The following is a 27,089-nucleotide window of genomic DNA, read 5'->3' as shown; positions in this document are numbered from 1 at the left end:
GGGTGGTGCAGCGGTTTGGCGCCTGCCTTTGGCCCAGGGCGTGATCCTGGAGACCCGGGATCGAATCCCACGTCGGGCTCCCAGTGCATGGAGCCTGCTTCTCCCTCTGCCTGTGTCTCTGCCTCTCTCTCTCTCTCTCTCTCTCTGTGTGTGTGTGTGTGAGACTATCATAAATAAATAAAAATTAAAAAAAAAACAAAATAGAGTTCTTTTAAAACCACTGGAATGAAGAAACAATTAGAAAATTTGTATGAAAAAATAAATTCTTCAGGAGTATGTTTTAATTTTTAAGTAATGTTTGCCTATTGTGTTGGCCTATTAAGTGACATCAGCAAATAATATTTATAGCTTAAACACAGAAGTATTGTAGATTCATTGAAAATATTAACATTTCTTAACGAAATGAATCTAAACCATGATTTAGGTCACTGAATTGACTAGAGAAACACAAGTATGAATTAAAGCAACCCCACTTCTACTGTATTCTGGCACACAATATACAACTTGGCATTGAATTATCCACTAGAGCATTGTAAGAGACTTTACATGCTTTGTCATTTAGGAAAGCAGATTTGCTGACAGACCAGTAATTTGTGAATATTTATGTATCCCTTCCTTCAACAAATATTTTCTGAATGCCTACTCTTCATCACATACTTTCTTAGGCATTGTTAATGCAAATAAGATGAGGTCCCTGCCCTCAACAAATAACCATAGAAATTAATGTAAAAATAAAATTGGCATATGGGACAAAGATGTAAATGGTACCAAGAGAGCATAACTGAGGATTTGATGTGACTTGGGGAATGGAGAAGGCTATTCTGAGGCACAGAAGGGAAGGATTGAGATTAGATGAATGAGTAGGACTTAACTGGGTGAAGAAAAGAGACAAGAAAACCTGTATTAAGTGCAAAGGCCCAGGAGTAGGCAAACAAGATCGAAAGGTCAGTGTAACTAGTGCTAGGAACAAGGCTTACTTCAAAGGCAAAAGCCAAACCTTCAATGGTCTTACGTGCCATATCAAGGACTTTGATTTTTATTCTAAAAACAATGAAAAGCCATTGAACTTTTTAAGCTGATGGAAGTGAGAAGTGAGAGGATAGGATCAGATGAGAAACATTCCCAAGAAGTTTATCCTGACTATAGGATTATGGATCAAGAAAACAAATCAACGAACAAAAAAGTAATATGCTATAATTATCATGACCTTGACTGAAAAGATAATATTTTGTTCCTTGTAACAGGAGAAAAGTAGGAAATACACTAACTTTACCTCTTCTAAACCCAAGCCAGCACTTCTCAAATTTTTCCACTGATATATGTATCCATAATTGCTGAATGAAGTTTACTCATAACCCTGGAAGGTCTGGGAAATGCAGCTTGAAACAGCTTGCTGGAAGCCTAACATTCCTGTTAAGCCTCTAGTCTCATCTTTAAAATCATGCCAATTTTGCTTTCTACACCATGAATTTAATATCTGTATTTAATACAAAAACAATGTTTTACAATACTTAGCAAAAATCAACTCTTTGTCTTCTTTTGATCATTTAGCTCCCACAACCACAGAAATGTTCCATTTTGGGGAACACAAGCCTATGCTATGCATGAAAACTGTGAATTCACTCACTGAATGTTATTCAACACAATGATCCTGTAGTGAAGACTACACTTGCTTTTCTTTAGCCAGACACTAAACTATGACAAAATCTTAAAAGATAAAAAGCTTAAGCTACATTTTTTCAAGTTATTTACTCTCCCTTCCTTCTCTTAAATTAGTACAGATGATCCATCCTTCTAGTACTCTTTAAAGAAACGAATCCTTCATTTTTCACAATAAACCTTATGTGTTGAGGTGCTGTAGGGAAGTCACATAGAAAGCTAAAAGTCATTAAGAACAAATTTAAGTCCTAATCTGAGATCATTATGCTATACATGAAAATGATACTTTATCATTGCTTTAAGAACAATATCAATATTTAAAAGTCTATCTTCATTCTTCATATAACAATTTGGATGTGTAAAATTCTAAATATCCAACGACACAATGTTAATGATGTAATTAATCTTCAAAATAACTCACTTTAACATTATTTCCAAATTATTCCTGAGAAACAGATTTGAAACAGCTGTACTAATTCAATACACATTCTTTGTGGGCTTATTTTTGGCAACCAAAGTTTTATAATGTGGTATTTATTTAAACTCAGGACATGATGAGAGTTTTATTGTCTTTGTGAAATGCAGATTTGTTCTTGTACTTTTGTGCCACCTACTCATGGCTCCTCCCTTGCTTTCCCTCTGCTGCCCACCTCTCTCCTTCAACCAGACAAACCTAGACACAACCGTTCTGGTTAATCACCCCATCTCAACTCCAAAGTCTCTTGCGGTGCCTTTAAACTACATCCATCTAGAATATGCCTTAGTTAAACAAATTGTATAAAGAGTTGCTAAAACCCCACCTTTTTCATGGATTCCTTCCTGACTTATTAAAAGCATCATCTTGTCTTTCCACTGGTGCTTGTATACATACTACAAACATTTTTAAAATTTAGCAAATGTTCTATTTGGGAGCTGTCTCTGTTTTGGCTTAGGTGTGTCAATGTCACTGCCATCCCTTACAGAGGCTAATTTCCCCCAAAGCAGAGAATAATTTATTTAAAACAATCCATTAAAACCCCTTCTATATAGAAGTATTGAGTAAATAATCTCTAAGCACCAAAATATATCTACATAAACATATTATTTTTTCCTAATCTGCACTAAATCATGAGTGTTACCTTAAGAAGCAAATGTTAATAGCAGTATAAATAAAATATTTCTTGTGAACTAAACTCTACATACAGAAAAGGCAAATTTTTTCTTTGTGTGAAGTATTCAGTTTCAAAAAATGTCAAATCCAGAGTAGGTAATTGTTGGTGACTATCTAGTCACACTATGATTGAGGAAATAAAACAATTTTTCAAAATTATAGGACCAGTTTGATCATGTAAGTTTAATATATTTTTTTCTTACAATGCATACTTTTCATGTTCCTGACAGAAAATTATTCCTCTCCCCCCCACCTCAGACAGATTAACTGAAAAACTTGACTTTTTCCTTCATCTTAATAAAATAAATTTCAACCTCAGCTCTAGGTCCTATGGTGGGGGGACTACTTGAGAACAATGTGCCTGTCAAAATATCTTACCAGATACATTCTCCTTTGTAGCATTTAATTTTTGTAATAAATAGACCTTATTTCATCATTGCATTTTAGTCTTTTGTATAGCTGTATGCAAAGTGATGGTTTTATCTTTGTTTTTCATACCTAAAATAATGTATTTCATTTTCTATCCTGAAGATGGCTGAGTCATCAAGACAGAATGTAGAAGTCAGTGGATGGTTTTCAAAGAAAATGGTTTGTAGCAAACAGAAAAGGGCAGAACAGTTAATTGTGGCATGGTTTGAGAAAAGGATATCTTAAAAATTTAGATTTTAGGTATCATCCTATAAGAGTAGAAAGAGCTAAGTCACAGAGACCATAAGAGAGGACCAGCAGCGCAGGGTCTGTTGGTTGACTCTGAAAACAATAATTCATTTTATTTTATCAAGAAAGGGATTCAAGATCACTAGAAAAAATGTCATGAAGGGAGCTGCTCGCAGAAAATAACTTTATCTTAGTCATATAGATATTTGAAGGAGTTTCCAAGTTGGAAAAAGTGTGAGAAGAAAACTAGAATTATTGGGTGTGACATGGACAAGAAAAATTAATAATGAAGCTAATAATAGGGGCCTGAAGTGTTCAGACACTTTTGCTGTATTTCAGTGGACAAAAAGTAAATGCAAACAACTGCAGGTTACATAGTATTGTATAGGCCCTTCAAGTGAATAGATAAGAGCTGAGATATGATGTGTTTTAAAGTAATACACTGAGCAAAAATTAGAAACTGTTATTGGCCTACTTTTCTACCTACAGCTTTTCTAATAAAGGCTTTGCTTTTACTCTAAAAAGGCTTACATTTTATAATTTTGTCAAAACTGCAAGAGGATTGCATGTAATTTCCTACTGAAAAAAAGGGTTGTTTCAAATGTTAAATGAGGAGTCTTTGATTTTTTCAAAAAATATTTTTATAAAATTAATTTTGAAGTTCTATATTTCCAAATAGCCTGATGTACTATAAGATATCTGGAATGTAACTGTTTATTTTACCGACTCATGGGAAGTTCATATATTTACTGGAACTAACATTGACACTGTGTCACAGCAATATTTTATTGTTAGATGAAAACTCAGTGGGTACTGGATTTTACAAATAGTGGAGTCGGGGGTGAGCAAAAAATTGCAAGTGTTTCCTTATATCTTTAGTAATAATTAATATATAAATTTAATGCTTGACTCTCTCAAATATATTTTAATATAAAAGATCAAAATGAATTGCAATGCACAAATGGTCCTTCGTAAATAATTTTGAATACATGATACCGAAGCTTAATCTCATCAGCTCATTTTTTTCCTTCATCTCCTTCTCTGCTGAATTTCTATACCACTTATATAAATTGTCTGGAAGCATAAACATATAGCCATGCCATTTTTATATGCTTAATGTCTCCTTTTCTGTTTAGTGAGGAGAAAAACACCCTAGAAAGAGCATAACGCATGTACCTTACTAAATAGAGTCATAACTATTTATGATTGTGACTAGCTAAAAGCATATGCTATATGCTTTAAATGTTAAAGATGATGAAACTGTCACATTAGGAGCATGCTTTGAAGAACTCCCACAATGTTGCAGTTGTTCAAGTCTTGTTCATTCTGTGTTATTGCCTTTGTAACACTATACATTATACAACACCAAAGTTTGGCTATTCCAAAGCTACAGCCTAAATTAGTTGACTTTTAAACATAACTGCATCTGAAGAAAGGATGAAAAGGTTTTTTTTTATGTGTTTACTTATAAAGTTCATCTGGGGAAAGAGGTAGGGAGGATAAATTAATTAAGGTAGCAGTGTAATTACAAGTTGAGGAACTGTTCATTTCAACCAACTATTCTTTAAAATCTTATTTTCTGTTATCTTAAATTTATATGAAGATCATAAAAATTTCAGCAGTAAGCAGTTTGAGACTTAAAATATACAGATAATGATATCAGTTTTTCTCTTCCAGTCTAATGTGTACAAAAATGTGTAAATTCTATCTTGGCTACTTGCTTGATTTTTTTTTCAAATAGCTCTAAAATTCATCACCAACAGGTATGAAAATAAGTTACTCAACTTACACATAACAATCATTTAAAATCACAGCTAACAACGTTAGCCCAACTTCAAAGATGCTGCATTTTAGGCTGGAGAAATTTTTAAAGGGCTGGAGAGATTTTTAAAGGACTACTGTACTGGAAATTTAATAACGTGTGTCAGAATATGTGCATCATATGTTCTACTTGCTTCATTGGACCTAAACTGTTGGGAAAGAAGAAACTGCAAGATTATACTGGGAGGGTGGAGGTGAAGAAGATGGAGTATGCATCACTCACTCAAGCATCATGGGAATTTGTGAGAGGTAGTCTCTGAAGGTAATCAGACTTCCGTGGAGCCAAGATAGCTTTCTGTTTAGTATTTCAGTAACAGACTCAAAACAAAGTAACCTTTTAAGCAAATTCAAAGAAAGGGTTTTAATGAAGCATTCTTGCTTCTTGCTTACAGCCTGGCTCTTTCTTCCATGACTGAGAAGACAGATGTTTGTCTCTGACAATCCAAAGGGGTTGGGGGTTGGTGGGAATCTAGGAAAGCGTAATTTCAATAGCAAATACGAAGAGAAGAAACAGAAAAGATGAGCCACTGCAGGACTTTATCTTAGTCATGGCACCCATGGCACCTTAGCACAATGCACCGCACACAGGGGGGCAGTTGATAATTAATTCTACTTAATTCAATACACTCTCATGTGTACTGTTCTTTGCAGTTACGAAGCACTTTTCACATACTGGAAACGAAAAAAGACCTAATTAAATGAAAAATAAAGGGGGCAAGTAAGGGAATTAAAAGGAAAGCAAATGCATAAAGGAAAATCCATAAGAATAAGCAAGAGGCCGAAAAGGTCCAGACAAGGAGGAAATAAAATGAGTTTCTCTCAGTCAGTCTTAATCATTTCCAATCACCCAACCTTTCGTTCTTAAGTACGTGGAGCTTAGAAAGTCAGTCTGCTGAGCAAGCCCCCAGAAGGGCTCCCTCGGCTTCGCAACGCGCATTTTCGCAAATGATAAGCCTCTGGCCCCTGACTAATCTACCTAGAGTGTGTGCCTAGGAAGAACCAGAAGCAAAGCTCTAACCTCTCCCAAGTGTGGCCAGGAATTCTTTATGTCATCCCATCCATCCCTGTCAGCATTCCCCAAATCTTAGGAATCTTGGTGGTTGGTGGGGAGGCAGCGGTCCTGGGCGGGGGTTGGTGGGGGGTCTTCTACAAGCCCCTTAACTCAGACAACAGAGGGAGACAGTGAGGCAGGAAAGCCCAGGGACTAAAGAAAAAGCCCACGTTTGCGACTAGGAGGGCGAGTGTCTCCAACTGTGGTTGTTAGAAATTGCCAGGGAAAAAAAGGGGCGAGCCTTCAAGATGGAAGAAATGAGGGGGCACTTGAATGCGCATCACCTTACCCCTGGCGTTGAGCACCTAATAAAAAGCCTTGACGTCCAAAATGTCAACTGGCGTGAAGAGGAGGAGGCAAAGGACTTGGGGGTCGGGAGGGGAGGGGGCCGGGCATTTGCGCAGGAGGGAGCCCACAGATACCAGCGCGGATGCTGTCCCAGGGGAAGCATGTTTTCCTTTCCCCCAAAGTAGCGCATCCGCCGAGCATCCTCAGCCCGAACTGGGGGAGTTCCCCGGGTCCAAACCCGGGCAGCCACGTCCTGACCCCATTATATGGGCTTAAAAGTTGTAGGGAGAGTTGCCGCCGCAAAAGGCACCTGGCAGGAGCGGCCACCGAGGGGGCGTTAGGTTTTCCAGGAACAAAGGGGCCCGGGAAGGAACGAGCAAAGGAGCAGGTCCCGGGGGGCTCCTCCCCGAGCAGAGAGACAAGGGTCGCCACGTCCTCCCGGCCTAGGGGCGCCGTGAGGAGCGAGGAGGAGGCGAGAGGTGCCGGCATTCCGCGGCCCGCCTTCTAACCGTACCCGGGCGCGCCGGCAACCCCAGCGCTCTCCGCGCCCCTCTCTAGCTGGGGAGCGACCCCCGAAGACAATAGGAGGTCGGGATCCCGAGCCCCCGCCGGCCCGGAGGACCTCCGCCCCCCTTCCCCCCAGCGCACCACCCGCAGGCAGCAGAAGCCCCGATGGCGGGCTCGGCCGCGGCAGGCGCCCTTCCGTGTCGCGCGCCGGGACCCCGCGCCCGGGACCGCCTCGCCTCCGCACAGCGGGCATTACCTTTCATCCAGTCCACGACTTGACTCGGAGACCATTTGCTCACCGGTTCCATGATCAGAGCCATGGGCGCGGGGTCGCTACCGCGCGGGGCACACAGATGAGACACAAAACGAACTCGGCAGCCCGAGTCGCCCTCAGGTGGGGTCCGTCGCCGGCCGCTGCCTCGCTGGGCGGGTGGCGAGAGACGGCTTTTGTGTGTCGGGTCTCGCGGCTGCAGTGTCTCTCAGCAAACGGCGGACAGCAGCGGCGGGAGCGGCGACGGGGAGAGAACCGCTCCGGGGTCGCGGCTCGGTGCGGACTCTCTGCTCGGTCCCCGCAGTGGCGGGTGCTGCTGTTGCTCCGCCGCTCGGCTCGGCTCGGCTCTCCGTCCCTCCAGGGCTTCAGTTCATGGCTTGCACTGCCGAGGGTCGAGGCGCTGAGAAAAGGAGCCGCCGCCGCACGCCCGCAACCAACTTGCCCGCTCGCCTCGCGCGCGGGAGTGAAGCCCCGGGCACCACAAGCTGCCCGGCGGAAATGACGAGGGGCCTCCTGCCACCCAAAATATCTCTCCGCAGCCCTCGGGTGCGGGGCGCGCGCGCCACAAGCCCCCCGCCTGCTCGCTGCCGCGCGGTCCCGCCCCCGGGGCCGACGGCAGGCGCGCGAGGCGCGTGCGCGCTCCGGCACGAGGCCCGAGCCCGGGGTCTGCCTGTCAGTCAGGCAGGTGCGAGCCGCTGGCGGCTTCGCGTTCCCGCCGGGCGAGCCGCCCCGGGACAGAGGCGCGCTAGGAGCGCTTGCGCAGCGGCGTCGGCGCGAGTCCCGGCCCCGGGGCAGTCAGTCAGTTGCGGGCGGCTCGGAGGGGGCCTCTCAGCGGACGTGGAGGCTGCGGGACGGGCCGCCCACCAGTTGAACGCTGAATGCTCAGGCGGCTGAGGAGGTACCTGTGGCCCCGCCGCCGGGGGGAGGGGGGCCACCGGCGAGCGCGGGGGTTACAGCGAGAGCGCGGGCTTTCCTCGCTCACGCCCTCCCCGCGGCTTGAGTGGGCTTCCGAGGTGATCCCCGAGCCCCGCGCACGCCTGCTCAACTCGGGGGCGTGGAATGCCGCGGACGCGAGCCCGCGCCGCCAGCCAGAAACGCAGCGATGACGAGGCAGCAGGGCCGGTGCTGTCGGACCGCCCCGGTGGTGCCCCGGGCCTGGGAAGTCAGGCGTGCAGCCTGGAACCTGCAGGCGCCGGTCGCGCTGACACTGAGACAGGCTCGGCCCCACGTGCCATTTGAAGGGCTCACTGTCGGGTTTTCGGCCAACCCCTTCAAAGCCGTGAGCGCCCAGTACCTATTTTAGGGGATGTCCCTTTGTTTTCAGATAATCCTGTATGAATACTGAGGGGCTAACGCTGGGATTTAAAATGAGTGGCAAATGTTAAACACGATCCTTCAAAACTCATGTTCTTCAAAAATCTTATAAAGGCTACTACGCAACCCTTAGTAAAAGACAGTTGCCTAATGAGGCTTCAGTTTAAATGACAGATAATCCTAGAAAATATAGATGCAAACTCTCTAAACTCTCTACCACCATGAGACATGGGTGTTTTTTTTTTTTTTTTGTCCTTCTAAAATAGACCCATTGAATAAGAGAGAAACTCATTTTATTTCTGTGACCATTTCACTAATGTTGATTGGTTTTGCCATTGATTTGTTTCCCACAGTAACCCATTTTCTCTAGTTCTGTTGCGTGAACTGCCACTTTTCTCAACTGGCTTGAGTTGACACCCCCCCTCCCCCCTTGCCCCCACACACAAAGAACTGAAACCACAGTAGTTAAAATATTTTGAGGTTTTCAGGCTAGTGATACAAGCCAGGTAAAACTTAAGATGGCCCGTCTGTATGCTTGCTTATTTTTCTAATAAAACAAACTTAAAAGTATATGGGAAGAAATTTAGAAGGTTATTTAGACAAGTCTAGCTTCAGAGTATACCTGTATAGCACCTTCCATTCACAATCTAGATCATGGTTGTGATTTACAGTTTTTTCTTGGCTAATCAGGTGTGAAAGGCATTTTGGAGTGCTTATATTCCAATTGAGTCTCAGAATATTGCATCAGTATTTTCTAGAAAAGATGATTTTTAGCATCAGCAATTTATAGAGTCGCTTTATGTTCAGAAAAGGAATGGATACAAATCCATTGTGAATCATTGGAAGTTACAGTCATAGGGAGATGTGAAAAGTTACTTTATCAAAATAATCACTGCTAATAATAACAACATATATTGAGCAGTGTGCTACGTATGTTACATACATTTTATCCTCAAAACAGCTCTGTCATCAGCCACATTTTACAGATGAGAAAACCTTGGCTATCACATTCACTTCCTCTTCCCAGAGCTTATTACACACTGTTCAATAAATGTTGAATGAATTAATGAATAAGGCTTAAAGAGGGTAATTTTTCTGAGGTCACGATGCATGATTGTAATACCAAGTTAAGGTGATTTCAGAATATGAGCTTTTAAGACTAGTAAGATTTATAACAGTATTGTAAACTTAACAGTACTTTGGAAGGAGAAGGTACATTGAATGTTTACTGAGTATGTCTTGTTTGAAAGTTTAACCACAAAGGAGTCTGACACTCACCATAAGTTTCCTGGTCAGCAACTGTGAGAATGTAGGAAGTGACCAAACTTGGCTGAAACGCCAAACTGCATATTCTAACTGGGCTTACATGATTAGCAACCGGACTATATATTGCAAGCAAGTTTAGAGTGAGATATTGTTTGCATAATGAATAAAGTATCAATCAAAAAAATGTCAAAGATCAGGAGGCAGTAAAATAAAAAAAATACGTATTTCATGAAAAGATTGGTGCCAAAGAAGATGAAGGAAAAAGATCCCAGGGAGAGAGGATTTTAAGGAAGACCCTACATCAGAATTAAGTTGTACATATTCTTCTATTTATGTTACAGTAAGGAATTTAGTCCGATCACCTGAGATAACTAAAATAATTCTAAGAACTAAGAATGACTGAGCCAAAATGTTGGTGTGGACTATCTTATAGAGTTCACCAAGGCCTTGGGTATTTGTCCTAAGTTCTCCTCCATTAGGTTTCCCCTACAAAACACACACACACACACACACACACACACACAATAATTTGCCTTTAATTTTGACAATATAATAGGCATTAATTACTTCATTTAATTAGTTCAGAGCATAACTGGCTATTCACTCAAATATCCTTAATATAAAGAGAAGAAAAAGGAATAAATCATCATTGCCTTCACCCTTTTTTTCTTAACTCCAAATGACTCTGCTAAATCTTACCTGCAATTTTCTTTCCACAACCTTTCAAATAAACTAGCTTTTATATTCTGCCTATTGTTCAAAATGTTAATGTCTTGCCCCATGTTTGTAAGTATAATGTCACGTCATTACATACAAACTGTGGCAGCCTAACTTTGCTTTCTCTTAATGTACAACACAATCCCAAAGATTAGGGGTAAAAGGTATGTTGTCATAAAATACACATCAAAACATATAAATGATGTGATATCATATATAGTTTAACAGCCTAGACAGAAAAGCCAAACTGATTCTTTGGAAACAAACTTGGATTCTTTTGGGAAACAGGCAGAGGGTAAATGCTAAGTTAATTAAATTAATTGGAGAACTAAAACTTGTGAGATGTTTGCAGCCATATCCAAAAAAGATCATTTTAAATAATCTTTTAATCCAATTGTTACAGTTTTGCCTTTTCATTCTTCTCCCTCTAGATTTCAAGAAAAAATTAAAATCTCTTGACCAAGATCTTTTCAGTTGAGATTTTATAGAATATGTATGAGTCTAAAGTACTTGAGTTGTAGAATTTACGAAGGTCCTCTGACTGGAATCCAGGTGATTAATGGTTCTGACTCTTAGGGTTTGAGTCAGATAGGGAAGGAAGCATTCCACTGGAAAGACCTTCAAGCCTTTGTCTCTTTGAGGCCATAGACAGGAGTAAATAATGTGAATGTTTCTTCTAAGAGTTACAAGCTGAATATCTCTAACCTCCACATTTTCCAACCTACGTTATTTTATAGAGCCCTTAATTGTCAGTTCCCATTTCTTTTACTAAGAAGCTAGCTCTGAGTCAGACCTTAGACTGCCATGCAAGACATATTTTAATGTTTTAAGCTATTTAACATATAGACAAAATGTCTTATCTTTTACTTTTGAATGATAAGTGAGAAGTGACAACACAGAGAGAACAGGTATGAGGGTAGTCCATGTCCTAAAATACAGGAAAGGATAGGAGCCCTCTATTTTCCACCATTATCTGTAATTTCAAAAGTAGGTGTTCTTTGCTGGCACAAAGTTGTATACCTTGATCAGAAAAATTAGCTAGGCAATTCTGATAAGACTGGTAATGATAAAACAAAATACAAGTTATTCTCAAAAACAGTGTACGAAAATTACTTCAGAGAAGGCCCGGCAAAATTTCTGGAACAATGCTTTCTTTTTCTTTTTTCTTTTTTTGCAGTGCAATTTCAACTAACTGCTATGAGTAAATAACCAAAGCCTCTGATATAACTACCGGATAACAATCTATCCATGCTTCCAGTAGTCAAGGAATCAAGTAGGAAGAGACCTTTAAATGTAAATAGGGCCATAAGTGTGCTGCTCTGGGCCAAACCTCCCTTTAGATTATCAGGGAGAAGCACCAGAGACTATAATTAAATTAGTAGAATTCTTTCTTTGCTGTTCTGCCTCTAGGGTAAACTGTATTAAATCAAGCCATGTCCTTTGCAGACCAAGATTCACAGCAATCATCTCTCAGTAAAGAGAAAATGGCTTGAGTTTAGGTTATCCCAATAGAGTTTTTAAAGGACTCTTTCCAGATATTCCCTGCTGTACTAATCATAGTATAATAAAAATCCCAGAGTCCACCTAGATTAGGAAACCTAGTTTTGTTTTTTTTTTTTTTTTAACACATTAAGCCCTTGCCTATCTGGGAAATTTCTGGTGTACTTTGCAGCCATTAATTAAGAGCATATAAAAGTTTTCAACAAAAATTTTTTGAACATTACCAATATGCTGGCCCAAATTGTATGCCTTGATCAAAAAAATTAGTTTGATTTTGTGAATGCAAAGATAACCCAAGATGCTCATAACCTGTTAAGGGGAGCAGAAACATTCACTGTTAATATAATAGGATAATGTGATAAGTGCCATGATAGATGTGCCCAGTACTATGTGCAGAGGAGTACCTAACTACTGAGGGGAAGACTATTTGGAGGAGATAATGACTATTGTAGGTCTTAAAGGATGGCAACCGAACAAATACAGAAAAGACCTTGTAAGCAGTTCAGTGTGAACAAAGTTACAGAGTACTGTGTGGAGATACCTAGAAGGCTGAATTTGAAAAGCAAAGTGAGAGGTGACAGTAGATAGAATGGGAGGGGTAGATAATAGCCAGATCAGGGGAAAAAACTCAAATTAAATCAGGAAGGGAGACAGAACATAAAGACTCCTAACTCGGGGAAACGAACTAGGGGTGGTGGAAGGGGGGAGGAGGGCGGGTGTTGGAGGGGAATGGGTGACGGGCACTGAGGTGGACACTTGACGGGATGAGCACTGGGTGTTTTTCTGTATGTTGGTAAATTGAACACCAATAAAAATTAATTAAAAAAAAACATAACTTAAAGATAGAGCTATCTAAGAATTTTCAGCAATGAACTGCTCATATTTATATATTTATGTTTTACATTGACTGGCAACTATGGAGAGCATAGATTTGAGAGGGACATTATGGGGAGGCTCGATTTGGAAGATGTGACAATAGACTAGTGAATAGATGTCTTGGGACAGAAATAGAATAGTAGAGGTAGAGATGGAGAGAAGGGGACAGATTAAATAAATATTCAGAGCTTGGTGATTGATTAGAAATGAGAGGTTAGGAAAAGAACAATATTGAAAATGATTCCCAGGATTCTAGCTTGAGTGAGTGAATAAATTATTTCTTCTCCCCCTAAAATAAAATAGAAGCAGCAGATTTGGGAGGCAGAAGTAATCTGAGATATTAGTTCTGTATTGGACATTCTAAACATGAGAGGCCTATGGGCAGCCAAGAAGGGATTTGCAGTAGCTAGTTTCTGCATTCACAGATATGAATCTGAAACTCAATTTGAACTGAAGATAAAGATTTGAGAGTCATACTAAAACAAGAATATGAATGAGACAGGGGGAGTGTAAGATGCCCATGGAGGAGGCCCACAAAAGAAAAAGAGAAAATCAGTGAATTATTGGAGGAACCAAGAGAATGCAGTGATATGGTAGCCCCGTGATAAAATAATTTCTGGTAGAAAGGCATGGAAAACTGTGGGAAGCACCAAAATTATGTTGTTCCAATAAGAACTGAGAAGAATCTGATGGTTTTATAAATTTAGATATCTTTCATGCCCTTATTAAGATCTGTGAAAGAACTGGATGTCAGAATGGGAGGGGGGCTTGGTATACAGAGCATTAACTTTTTCATGAGTCAGGTTTTCCTCTGTCCTTCCTCATAGCCCACCTATGTGTTTATCTTGTTCAGATGGCTCCCCAATGAATGGTAATGATTCTCCAATTTACCACCATTACATGCATTACTCTTTTGGAATAAAGTCTCAGACACTAATGATGATCCCTACTCTAAGGTGATTATGTTTTTGCCGCTTATAGATTGATAGCACCTTTTAAACTAAGCTAGCTTTGAAATCCTTCTCTCCTCGTGAGATTGTAGAACAGCTTTGTCATGGCATTCTGGTGATTTTGTATATCTCTACATAGGTCATGTAGACAAGACTCAACCTCAGTATGACACATGTCTTGGCAGAATGCCCTGTGATCTTCTCTGGAACACAGCAACACAATCTTGTGAGGAGCTATCCCAAGTCCATTTCTCATTTGCCATGCTGGTTCCAGTGAGGCATCAGCTTCAGGTATAGCTTCAGACTAAAGAACTGTTCAGCTGTAGTTTAGAGTTTGCTCTTTGATGACAGAGCAACCCACCACTTGTATCATCTATCATTTGGCCCCTCTGGTTTGGTGTCATCCTGGGACTAGGGACATGTGAAGCTGAGGGCATGCTGATCTTGCATTGCTGTGTAAATAACTTTTCTAAATCCATTTGGGGTTGTTTTCACCTTACCAGCTGAATTTATGGAAGTGTGATAAGCCAACCTAGCAGCTGTCACCATGTTGTTGCTGAGGTACTACTTGACCACTTGGCACAGATCTGATCTAGGAAGTCCATAAATACTCCCCCAAAGAGTGAGCTCTGTTGAGCCTATGCCTGAATAAACTGGGCCAGTCCAGCCCTGGCCTAGTAAATTACCAGCAGCAGCAGCAGCAGCACCAGTACCTCGATTTCAAATTGGAAAAGATTGCATTTTCCCTAATTATTTGGGCTCCCTAAGTTAACCACATAATTAATTCAAAAAAATCTGTATTAATGTTGCAAGATAAAAAAAAACCCTGATCTAAATACTTTCTTCTGAGCTTTATTTTTTTACAAAAAAGATTTTAGGGAATTCCTTCATGGTAGGTTCATTTTTCTCTGAACATTTAGCAGTCTTCCTTGCTAGTGGCAAATGTGAACTGATACAATTGGTGCTAGATAAGTTCAGAGGTCCTGTTTGTAAATTCACAGGTACATCCCTATAGATCATATTTTTTAAATGTAAAAGGTGCTCAAGTAGATGGCAAATTATTTAATCCTTGGTTAATAACTGACAGTCTACAGATGATTGAAGACAGGGAGTGGGAAAGGAAGATTGCTTTCTTTCTCCATAGATTTTTGTCTTTTTCTCTGAAATGGGTTTTATTTACTTCCAGGAAAATTGGCGTATAATGGATGCTCATATCATGTGGAACAAATCACTTATTTTCACTGACCAGGAACTGTATCCAGAAAGAGAGAAAGGCATGTAAGTTTGTCACTATTTTTGACATTTTCTTGATTTTGAAAGGAAACTTAGTGATTCTGGTGATCTAAGTACTGAAAATATTTTGGTTTCATTAGTTTTTCTTCAGCACTGTTTCAAAGACTTTGTAGCATAATGCAAAGCTATCATTTATTGATTTTTCAAAAAGAGCATCTACTCTCTATATGCCCTGTGCTAAGCAGTATTAGAAAAATGAGCAAAACATGGTTGCTGTTTTCCAGTCCCATAAACCAAAGCATACCAATAGATATTTTTGATATAATGTAGCTAGCTAAATGATAGACATGTACAAAGGTATTTTGGGTATATTCCACAATACAGAAATATGAATGTATACCAAAAGAATAAATAAATAAGGATCTTTCTAGATTATAAGATGGCAATGTAATATACAATTGTATATTGGATAATGGGCTAAGCACCATAGGTAAACTAATGAATATAATGGATATGACTCCTGATCCTGTAGAGTTACAATGTGGTGGGAAATGTACACTGTACTAGTAAACAAACAATATATATATATATATATAAATACATAAATGCAAATCATAGAAAGTACTGATATGAAATGTACAAGGTGTAGTGATAGAGAATTGTTGGAATGAGGGAGAGAGGAAATTCATTAAGGTGATGAGAGAAGATTTCTCTGAATAGGTGACTTTTAGGCACAGTCTTAAGATAGAAGAATACAAGTAGGAGCGGTTTGGGTGGCTCAGTCGGTTGAGCATGTGACTCTTGATTTTGGCTCAGGTCATGATGTCAGGGTCATGAGATCGAGCCCTGCATCGAACTCTGCACCGAGCACAGAATCTGCAGGAGATTTTCTCTGTCTCATGGCCCCCACTCGAGCTCCCTCTATTTCTCTCAAGTAAAATACATACATACATACATACATACATACATACATACATACATACATATCTTTTTTAAAAAGGAGGAAAAATTCAAGCAGGTAAAGATCAGAAATAGCTTATTCAACGGAAGGGGAAGTAAAATCATGGGTGAAGTTCTTGTGGCAGTAAAGAGTTGGAGGCGATTGAAGAACAGAAAGGAAATCAGTATGGCTGAAACAGTGAATGGGCAAAGGCATAAGAGGCCGGAGAAATAGGATGGAGTTGGAGAATACAGGATCTTATAAGTCTATGTGGTAACTAGCTTAAAGTGCAGTGAAAAGCCATTAAAATTTGTAAACAGGTCAGTAACATGATCTGATTTATATTTATAAATTAAGGAGAGGGCTTCTTTTTCCAGAAAGATCAAGTAGAGATACCTTTCCTTATTCCTCCCACTAAATTAGACTAAAACCTGTGGACATTATATATAAAACAGACATAAGAAGACTTTGAAAGAAAAAGGACAAAGTAAAGTAGCATGGGAACTCAGACCCAAAGAATGACACGCTGGTGAGTTCTCTGGGTTTTGAATTTTTTGCTCATATAACACAGAGCTGAAGAAGCTGGCACCCTGGAAACATGGAAGGCACAAACAAACAAGTCCCAAGAAGAGCCTGATCTCTAGCTGAGTGATCAGGAAAGGGGCAGCTTAGCAAGGTAGAAAACACTGAAATAATAACTACTCTGCTCCAGCCAAATACCACAGAAAAACTGTGACCCCGTCCACACCTATGCCAGCAAAGGCGAAGTAGGGAGCCAAGACTTTTACTTTGCTAGGCTGTAGCAGGGCATTCCGATATCCTTTCAATGGTGGTGTGAGAGAAAGCCAGGAACTGGGACACTCATTCTTGCCAGGCAGTAATGACCCCCCCCCCCTTTTTCTTTTTTTTTTTTTTTAAATTTTTATTTATTTATGATAGTCACACAGAGAGCGAGAGAGAGAGAGGGAGGGGCAAAGACATAGGCAGAGGGAGAAGCAGGCTCCGTGCACCGGGAGCCCGACGTGGGATTCGATCCCGGGTCTCCAGGATCGTGCCCTGGGCCAAAGGCAGGCACCAAACCGCTGTGCCACCCAGGGATCCCCCCCCCCTTTTTCCATTGTCAGTGGAGCCTGAATTGCTACCTCTACCCAGCAGTAACAGAGTGTCTCCTTTCCTTCTGGGGTGGTGTCAGAGAAGTCCTTGTAGAGAGTCAAAAGAGTTTGATCACTGTCCAATAATAATGAGAATACCTCCCACTTCATGATATCAGCAGAGACCAAATAGTGAGCTTAAGTATTGAAATAACTCCTACCCTTCCCAGCCTCATAGGTATTAGTAGAAACCTGTAGGGAAGTTAGAACTCCATCCATGGCCCAGAAGTAATGAGAAGCCTCACTCTAAGGTGTCAATCAAGACTGTATAGGGAACTGGACGTTTATTAGCCCTGGCAGAAAGAAGCCAGCACCCTAGCTTCCTCTGCAGGAACAGTGTCATAACTAAAAGAGAAGGTTTATATTATTAGATCCAGAGAGTCATAACATGATACACAAAATGTTCAGATTTCAAATGAAATTCACTTGTCATACCAAGAACCAGGAAGATAACAAATTGACTGGGAAAAAAAGATAACAAAAATGTTAGAATTATCTGACATTTTAAAGCAGCTATCTTAAAAATGCTTCAATAAATAATTAAAATACATTTGAAACATATGATAAAATATGAGAAAATGTCAACAAATAAATAGAAAACAAAGAAGAAACAAATGAAATTTAAAACTGAAAAAATATAATAAAAAACGGATAGGCTAAATTGCAGAATGGAGGGGACTGAGGAAAGAATCAGTTAGCTGGAAGATAGAATAGTAGAAATTATTAAATTTTAACAACAAAGAGGAAAAATATTTAAAAAAAAGAACAGAGGCTCAGGGACCTATGGTACAAAAATAATAGCTCCCACAATCATGTTGTTGGAGTCCTATAGGAGAGGGGAAAGAGGGCAGAGTTGAAAAAGGACTCAAAGAAATAATGGCTAAAAACTTTCCAAATATAGCAAACAACATAAACCTATAAATTCAAGAGACAATGAATTCCAAACAAGTTAACCAAACAGATCTACACCAAGACATGCCATGGTCAAATTCCTGAAAAATAAAAGCAAAGAAAAAATATGTCAGCCAGATAGAAGCAATACCTTACCAATAGGGGGAAAATAATTTGGTAGCTGATTTCTTATCAGGAACCAGAGTCCAGAAGGATGTCAGCGAAATGGCTACCTGGAAACTCCAAGTTCTTTTTCCCCCCACAGAAACATTAATAAGCAACAGCAACAACAATAAACACCCCAAAAATTAAATGCAAGAACATGAATATGGATCCTTACCTTGTACTGTATATAAAAACTAACACACACACACACACACACACACACAAACTAACACAAAATAGATCAAAGACATAAATGTAAGAGCTAAAAATAAAACTCTTAGAAGAAAACATTGGAGACAATCTCCATGATATTGAATTTGGCAATGATTTCTTACATATGACAACAAAAGCACTGTCAATGAAATAAAAAAATAGATGAATTAAAAACATTTGTGCGTTAAAAAACATTATAAAGTGAGAAGACAACTCACAGAATGGCAAAAATGTTTACAAATCATATATCTGATCAGGAATTAATATCCAGGAGCACCTAGCTGGCTCAATTGGTAGAGCATGTGACTCTTGATTTCAGGGTTGTGAGTTTGAGCCCCACATTGGGTGTGCAGATTACTTAAAAATAAAATATTAAAAAAGGAATTAATATCCAGGATATAAAAAAGAACTCCTACAAGTTAAAAAACAACAACAACAACCCATCTAAAAAATGGGCAGAGGACTTGAATAGACATTTCTCCCAAGAAGATATACAATGGCCAAAAAGCAAATGAAAAAATGCTCACCATCACTAATCATTAAGGGAGTGCACATGAAAACCACAATGAGATACAACTTTACACTCATTAGGTGGGCAGCTATGAAAAAAGAAAATAACTGATGAGGATGTGGAGAAATGAAAACTCTTGTGCATTGCTGATGGGAATATGAAATGGTACAACCACTGTGGAAAACAGTCTGGTAGTTCCCCAAAATATTAAAAATAGAATTATCATATGATTTAGCAATTCTACTTCTAGTATATACCCAAAAAATTGAAAGCAGAGACTCAATCAGATACTTGTATACCAATGTTCACAGCAAAGTTATTCATAATAGTCAAAAGGTAGAAACAACCCAAATGTTCATCAACAGATGGATATATAAAAAAATATGGCATATACATACAATGGAATGTTTTTCAGCCTTAAAAAGATTTGGCGTTTGGGCCGCCAAGGTGGCTCAGTGGTTTAGCACCAACTTCAGCCCAGGGCATGATCCTGGAGACCCAGGATCGAGTCTCACATCGGGCATCCTGCATGGAGCCTGCTTCTCCCTCTGCCTGTGTCTCTTCCTCTCTCTCTCTCTCTCTCTCTCTCTCAAATAAATAAATAAATAAATAAATAAATAAATAAATAAAATCTTTAAAAAAAAGATTTGGAGTTACAAAACATGCTACAACATGGACGAACTTTGAAAACACCATGCTAAGTAAAAAAGAAGCCAGACACAAAAGGACTACTATTATAATTTCACCTATATGAGGTACCTAGAATAGGCAAATTCATAGAGCGGAATAGTGGTTATTAGGTGGTAGGGGAGGGAAGTATGGGGGTTGATTTTCTAATGGATAAGTTTGAGAAGTGGATAGTGGTGATAGTTGTACCACATTGTGAATGTACTTAATGCCACTGGCACTGAATTTAACACTTAAAATGGTTAAAGTTGTAAGTTTTGTTATGTCTATTTTATCACAATAAAAAAATACTTATAAAAGGCAAAAAAAGGAAGGAAACTATAGAGTGCAGAAAGTGTTACAACATTTTTCAAATGCTGAAAGGGCTGTCAACCCAGAATTCAGAATTCTATATACAGCAAAAATATCTTCCAAGAATGAGGGATAAATCAACATATCTTCAAATGAAAGAAAACTAAGAACTTTAGCTAGCAGATCTACTCTAAAAAAAATGGCTAAAGGAAATTCTCTAAACAGAAAGGAAATGATAAAAGAAGGAACCTCCAGAAGGAAGAAAGAACATGGTAAGCAAAAATATGGGTAAATACAATATGAACTTGCCTTCTCCTTTTGAGTTTTCTAAATTATGGTTGATTGTTGAAGCAAAAATTATAACACTGTTCTGAATTAGTTTTCAATGTATGTAGAGGATATATATAAGATTATTACAGTATAAACGGAGGAGAGTAAAGTCATACAAAGAGAGGTAAGGTTTCTAAACTTAAGTTTAAATGGTAAAATGATGATACCAGTAGTCAATAATAAGTTATGTATATATAATATCTAGAACAACCACTGAAAAGCCATATGAGATATACACTCAAAAACAGTATTGATAAAATGAGTTTCTAAAAAAATATTCATGTAACCCATAGGAAGACAGGAAAAAGAAAATAAATGAAAAAAAGAACAAACATAAAACAAAAAATAAACCAGCAGACTTAAGCTCCAACCTAATAATTACCTTACATACAAATGATGTAAGTACACCAATTAAAAGATTTACAGAGTGAATTAAAAAACATAACACAACTATATGTGGTCTATCAAAAGCTCTAAACATAATGATACAGGCAGGTTGAAAAGTAAAAGCATGGAAAAAGATATTTTCAGCAAATATAATTTAAAAAATTACAGAAGTGGGTATATTAATCTTGGATAAAGTTGATTTCAAGGAGGGAAGAAAACTAAAGGAGAAAAGTGAGAGTGCTGGTATATTCATCTTATGTGGGAAGGAGTCATAGGATACTTTATAGAATTGATGGAAAAGAAAATAAACATCTAAATATATTCCTTAAAGATACAATGGTAAGCTATTCAGAAGCTGAAAATAATCATATTGGGGGAATGAATGAACAGTAGAGGTATGTTATAAATTAGTTGAATCCTGTTCTGCTGTGGTGGAAAGTCCATGGATAATGTCCTAATTAGCAAATTTATTAATAGTGACAGTCAGCTTAAATGACTTAAAATGGGAGTACATGAGAGGGGCAAAGTACTATGGTTTTCTCATTTAAATCCTTTTATACTACTTGATTATTAAATCTTGTGTATGTATTTTAGCAAACATATAAAAATATTTTAAGTAAAACCAGAAGTCTCTGCTGTGACTGACTAGAGCATAAAGACTGAAATTCATTGCATGGTGGTTGAAATAATTTACAGCCTGACCCCAGTCTAGTTTTACCTCTCTATTTCTGGTCATTTCCTAGAATACTTTTTTTTTTTTTTTTTTTTACCACATCAGAAAACACTCTTCCTTCTCTTATCTCTTCATCTAGTACTCTTCTCACTCATCAAGACTTTATTGAAATGTAGCTTCCTCTATGGAGCCTTTTCCAAATAACTCCTCTACACCTCAAGGATGGAATTGTTATCTCCTTCCTAGCATTTTTTTTAAATTCCATTTTTATATGCAATGGGTATATATCTTTTGAATTTTAATAAGTAAATAGAAACAAATTCTAGGAATTCAAAAGAAAAGCATTTTACATATTCACAGGGGGAAAGTAAAGGACTTCTGCATGTAATAAGAAAATATAGGGACAACCACATTAAAAAAGGGACATTTGTTAGTAGGAAAGTACAGTCTGTCCCCCTGGCAATTCTAATGGAGCACATTTCATGACAACTCCTCCTCTCTCCCTGATTTCATGAAGATTCACCATATGTCTTCTAAGTCAGAAACCTTATTTTTAGAACAATATATTATTTCTAAGCTTGACTGAAGCAGCACATCTTTTTAGTTACAGGAGGTAAACTTTTTCCCGTGTCATACAATTATAAGTTAACCCAATTTTCATGGGATTTGGAATGGGATAGAAGAAACTGGAATCCATTGATAATGAGATTCTGACAGCATTTTCTTGTTTCCCAAGCAAATAACTTTTAGCTAAAGTCCTGTATGAAGGCATAATTACCAAGTCTTTTCCATTGGTGTGTGGCTACTTTTATATTCTATAAAAGCAATCTTATTTTTTGGTTTATTTCATGGTAGATTATGACCATTAAGGGAAAGAGTGAATTATTATTTATTTTCCTTTGAATGTGTCCAGATTTTAAGTTGGTATCAAGGATTGGTTGTTCTAATACAATGTTTCTTATAGTACCAGATGTCCAGAAATTTAGAAATAATGATTTGAGGCTTTACATCTGCTTATGTATTAATCTGAATGTGCGAATTCAAAGGCAAAGTTAAGGATATTTTCAGTAGCAAACGTTGATTTTCATTAAAGTATATGTTTTTATCAAAATTACCTCATAGAGCAGCTGCATAATTATGTTATTACAACTTCTATTAAAATAAATTTCATATAAAGTTATAAGAAAAATCATAAGCTTCCCAGGATATATAGAATTGCAAGTCAATATGATGTACTTAGAGAGCTAAATTAGGAGTGAGAAGAGTTGGGCCTTCTTTCTAAACTTGAGGTTCAGTGCTCTGTAATATTGGGAAAATCATATAATTCTACTAACCCTCAGTATTTTAATCTGCAAAATGGGGATTCCTATCTCTTAAAATTGTCATAAGGCTCAAATGAGAAAACACATTCAAAATCATTATAAACTACATACATGTAAGATATTATTTTTCAGATTACATAGAATTCATAGCACAGTCTTCTAAATATCCTCAAAATTGGCAGCCCTTTTTATCATTAAGGATAATTTTGATAGTCAAAATTCATTTGAGGCCATGTCTGCCCAGTAAAAGTTGATGTTCCAATTAGCTAATACTATTTTTGGTTAAGGAAGAAAATAAAGAATAGCTATAAAATGGACATTTTTTAAAGCATGCCACATAAAATTACTGAAGGCAATATTTTAAAAGTTTCCAGAATATTTTGAATTATATCAGCATCCCAAAGATAAATATTATGAAGGCTTAGCACTAATCAATTATATTTCTTTGGTTATGATTCTTAAAGGAATATGTTTATCTGCATTTTACTAATGTTTCCATATAAGCTTCTATATTATTTTATCTTAAATTTACATGTTTAAGATATCACCCTATGGAAGTTTAAGGTAGAACACATAATAATCAAGTAAAATTATGTTTGTAAAATGAGACATGCAAATTATTCAGTTATTATGTATTTTTTTCCAGTGTAGGTATAGAAAGGTAAATAAAAGATCATCACTCATAAACTATTTCTTTTGTCAGGATTATGAGTAAAGATTAGAAGAGGAAGGGAGATAATGGAAAGGCAAATGTTTGAATTACTAAATAGCACTTCACTATCAACATATTCAATTTTTAAAAAAGTTTTAATTTAAGTGAACTCTATATCCAACATGGGGCTTGAACTCATGACCCCAAAATCAGGAATCATAAACTCTTGGGACTGAGCCAGCCAGGTACTGCACTATCAGCATATTTAAATGAGCACCTGTGTAAAACAAAATTGTTTTAAAAGATTAAACCTTGCTTTTGTTCTCCATATATAGAAATACACTTTCTGCAGGCTGGATGAAAGTAAACTGTGGTTCAAGTTTCCCCATATCAATCTAGGTACCTGTAGTTCCTACATGGCATTGTCAGAATCTTCACATGGCAGGGGGAGACAGAAGTCATAGGATTATTATATGTATTTTCCTCAGAAAAATATTGTGCCATGCTTAGAAAATGTAGAACTTCACTTTCTTAATGGCACAATTTCTGGTATGCATAATCTCATGGAAAAAGAAGGTCCAACAACATACAAAATATATTCCTGAACAGGAAGATAAAATTGTAGTTAATAGGGGAAGATAGATTAGGAAGATGATGGAATTGACTAAATGCAATATTTAGTTTAAAAAATATTATTCAGAAATAGGAATGCCTGGGTGGCTCAGTCAATTAAGCATCCGATTCTTCAACTCAGCTCAGGTCTTGATCTCAGGGTTGTGAGTTCAAGCCTTGTGTTGAGCTCCACAGTGGGCAGGGAGCCTTCTTAGAAAGATACTATTCAGAAATTACATGAGGTACTCATTGTGATCTTGCTTTTGTGGAAGGGATATTATTTTCTAATTTGCAGTGTGTTCCTCTTTTATTATGGCTTTTCAATATTGTATTGATTACCCAATTTTTCTTGGTATAAATATGTGAAAATAGCAAGGCATTGCTCACTTCAGTAGCACATATAATGAAAATAGCAAGGCATTAGGTCTCTTTTAGAAACCGTTTAGCATAATCAGAAGTATTCTGTTAACATGAATATACCTGATTTTTAGTATTAAAAATATACTTGGACTCTAATGGAATCTTACTGAATTTTGGCTCAATATTCATATAAAAATGGAAAATCTTTTTAACACTAATTATTCTGTTGGCGTAAATCACAGAATAAGCAAAATAAAGCAAACATTCCTACAAAGATTTCTTATATCCATTTGACAAAGATGACTCCAACTGATACCTGCCATTTATACAACCGTGTTTTACATTCACTTTAAAGAATTAAATCGTTTGCTAACACTTCAGTTGTGCTTCTTAGAAGTTGGTTTCTGCAGATTAAGTATAACTGCCATTTTCACTGTATAGGGGAGGAAAAACGATTTTCCCTATAGCCTTCTGAGTTCTTAGCTGAGACCCCTGTAACCAAAGACAAATTAATTAAGAAAGGTAGCTTTAGAATTCAGGACTAAATACTATCTGAATAGGAAAAGAGGAAGCAGATTGTAGACCTCTTAGGGGAGAGTAAATGATTTTTAGGAAAGGTAGGCCCTTAGGAGAATAGTTGGGAGGTATGAGCATTTGTGACAAAGTTTATCTGAGTGTGGTGTGGACTTCCAGCTTTTTCTCCTGTGATAAGAGTCAGTTGTCTCTGCTTGATGAAATTCTGGGGAGGGGATTTGACAATTGAATTCCTTTTGGAGAATTTAACTTTTTTAAAAGATTATTTATTTATTTATTCATGAGAGACACAGAGAGAGAGAGAGAGAGAGAGAGGCAGAGACATAGGCAGAGAGAGAAGCAGGCTCCATGCAGGGAGCCTGATGTGGGACTCATCCAGGGACTCCGGGACCACGCCCTGGGCTGAAGGCAGGCACTAAACCACTGAGCCATCCCGGGATCCCCTGGAGGATTTAACTTTATAGCAGATAAGGGGAGTTCAGAGAAAACCTCTTTCTGCATTTGCTCTTTTTAAGCATCTTCAGGTCAAAATAATCAGTATACCAAGCAGCATATTTTGGGGTGGCATATTTTGCTACCCTTCATCATCTTACATAGTCAAGGCCTTGGAAGAAATCCATCTAGATTGGTAGAGGAAACCAAAAGCTTAAGGTAAGTGGAACTTGTGCCACATTTTCCCCATAAACTGTCTAGGAAAATAGTCTCAAGCAAGGAAATCTATGACAGTTTGACTTTGATGTTCTGCTTTAGTGATTTTTCTTTTCCCAAATGAGTAATCAAAGCCTGTTTTTTAAAAAAAGATTTTATTTATTTATTCATCACACACACACACACACACACACACACACACACACACACAGAGGCAGAGACATAGACAGAGGGAGAGGCAGGCTTCGTGTGGGGAGCCCGATGTGGGACTTAATCCCAGGATCCTGGGACCACGACCTGAGCCAAAGGCAGACGTTCAACCACTGAGCCACCCAAATGCCTTCAAGATCTGTGTTTTCAAATTCACTGATACGTAATGACTTCCTCAAACATAGATAGCAACTAAGCTCTACTATCAAGTAGTTTGGAAGGAAGACCAATATCATCAGTGGTAATTTGAATTGGGGTGAGCTGTTTTATCAGGTACAGACACTTTTTGTTGCATTAATCTGTGATTAAAGGCAGTAAGTTCGCATGCCTCAAACCCAGGCAACAAATATGACCAAGACATTTTGCTATTCAAGATAACTGAGAGTTGATGTACTGACACATCAACATCATGAGCAAAAGGTTTGGTTATTTCAGAAGAAAAACTTGTGATAGCATCATTATTCAAGAAAAATTTGTTATTACCTATAGAGATACATAAAAGATTTTTCCAGAACAAATAAGAGTCATTGAAGTAGAAGGCAAACCTCCTATAAAGTTGTTTGTCGCAATCAAACCGAGTGTAGGGGCTCACTGAAACAGAAGAAATGACCATACAATATGTTGTTTCCCATATACTTATCATATAAAGATTTTTGGGGGAAGTATTTGTACATACATAATCATCACTGAAAATGTTCATGAGAGTTGATCAAAATTTTCTTTTTAAAATTTTATTTATTTATTCATTTATTTACACATACAGAGAGAGAGGCAGAGACATAGGGAGAGGGAGAAGCAGGCTCCATGCAGGGAGCCTGACGTGGGACTCCATCCCAGGTCTTCAGGATCAGGCTCTGGGCCGAAGGCAGACGCTAAACCACTGAGCCACCCAAGCTGCCCAGAGTTGATCAAAATTTTCAATTCAGTTTAAAGCTGTTGGAGAAATGAGTACATATTTACCTAATGAGTACATATTTCTCAGGTTGCAAACTCATTTTTGATAGCTATGTGGGATCCCAGATAGGATCCTGGAACAGAAAAAAAGACATGCAAAAATGTGTGAATTTTGGATAAAGGTCTGTAGTTAATAATATTGTACCAATGTTAACTTCCTGTTTGTGATAATCAAACTATGGTTATATAAAATGTTAATTATAGGGAAAGCAGGTTGATAGATAAGGGATATGAGGGAGTTTTCTGTAGTACTTTTGCAACTTCTCTGTAAGTTTAACACACATACAGAAGGAGAAAC

The 27,089-nt window shown here is 38.3% G+C and overlaps 2 protein-coding genes across 10 annotated transcripts in view; one reads left to right on the top strand and one right to left on the bottom strand.

Moving 5' to 3' along the window:
- Window positions 1–8,047, bottom strand: part of CNKSR2 (connector enhancer of kinase suppressor of Ras 2) — a 274,913-nt gene extending 266,866 nt beyond the window's left edge. For 5 of the 8 annotated variants that reach the window (XM_025997457.2, XM_025997459.2, XM_025997460.2 and 2 more), the window contains exon 1: window positions 7,390–8,025. In XM_025997457.2, the coding sequence (XP_025853242.1) occupies window positions 7,390–7,453 (64 nt within the window). In that variant the 5' untranslated portion in view covers window positions 7,454–8,025. Of the gene's footprint in view, window positions 1–7,389 lie in introns of all 8 variants that reach the window. The other 3 variants (XM_025997461.2, XM_072744443.1, XM_072744442.1) reach the window with 2 other exon arrangements.
- Window positions 7,955–27,089, top strand: part of RPS6KA3 (ribosomal protein S6 kinase A3) — a 1,133,953-nt gene continuing 1,114,818 nt past the window's right edge. For both annotated transcript variants that reach the window (XM_072744446.1, XM_072744453.1), the window contains exons 1-2: window positions 7,955–8,302; window positions 15,214–15,305. The gene's annotated coding sequence lies outside the window, so the exon portion shown is untranslated. The remainder of the gene's footprint in view (window positions 8,303–15,213; window positions 15,306–27,089) is intronic.

The sequence above is a fragment of the Vulpes vulpes genome, chromosome X, assembly GCF_048418805.1.
Source record: "Vulpes vulpes isolate BD-2025 chromosome X, VulVul3, whole genome shotgun sequence".
In the NCBI taxonomy this organism is placed as follows: domain Eukaryota; kingdom Metazoa; phylum Chordata; class Mammalia; order Carnivora; family Canidae; genus Vulpes; species Vulpes vulpes.
The sequence above is the reverse complement of the archived record's forward strand: the minus strand, read 5'-3'. Positions and strand labels throughout refer to the sequence as shown.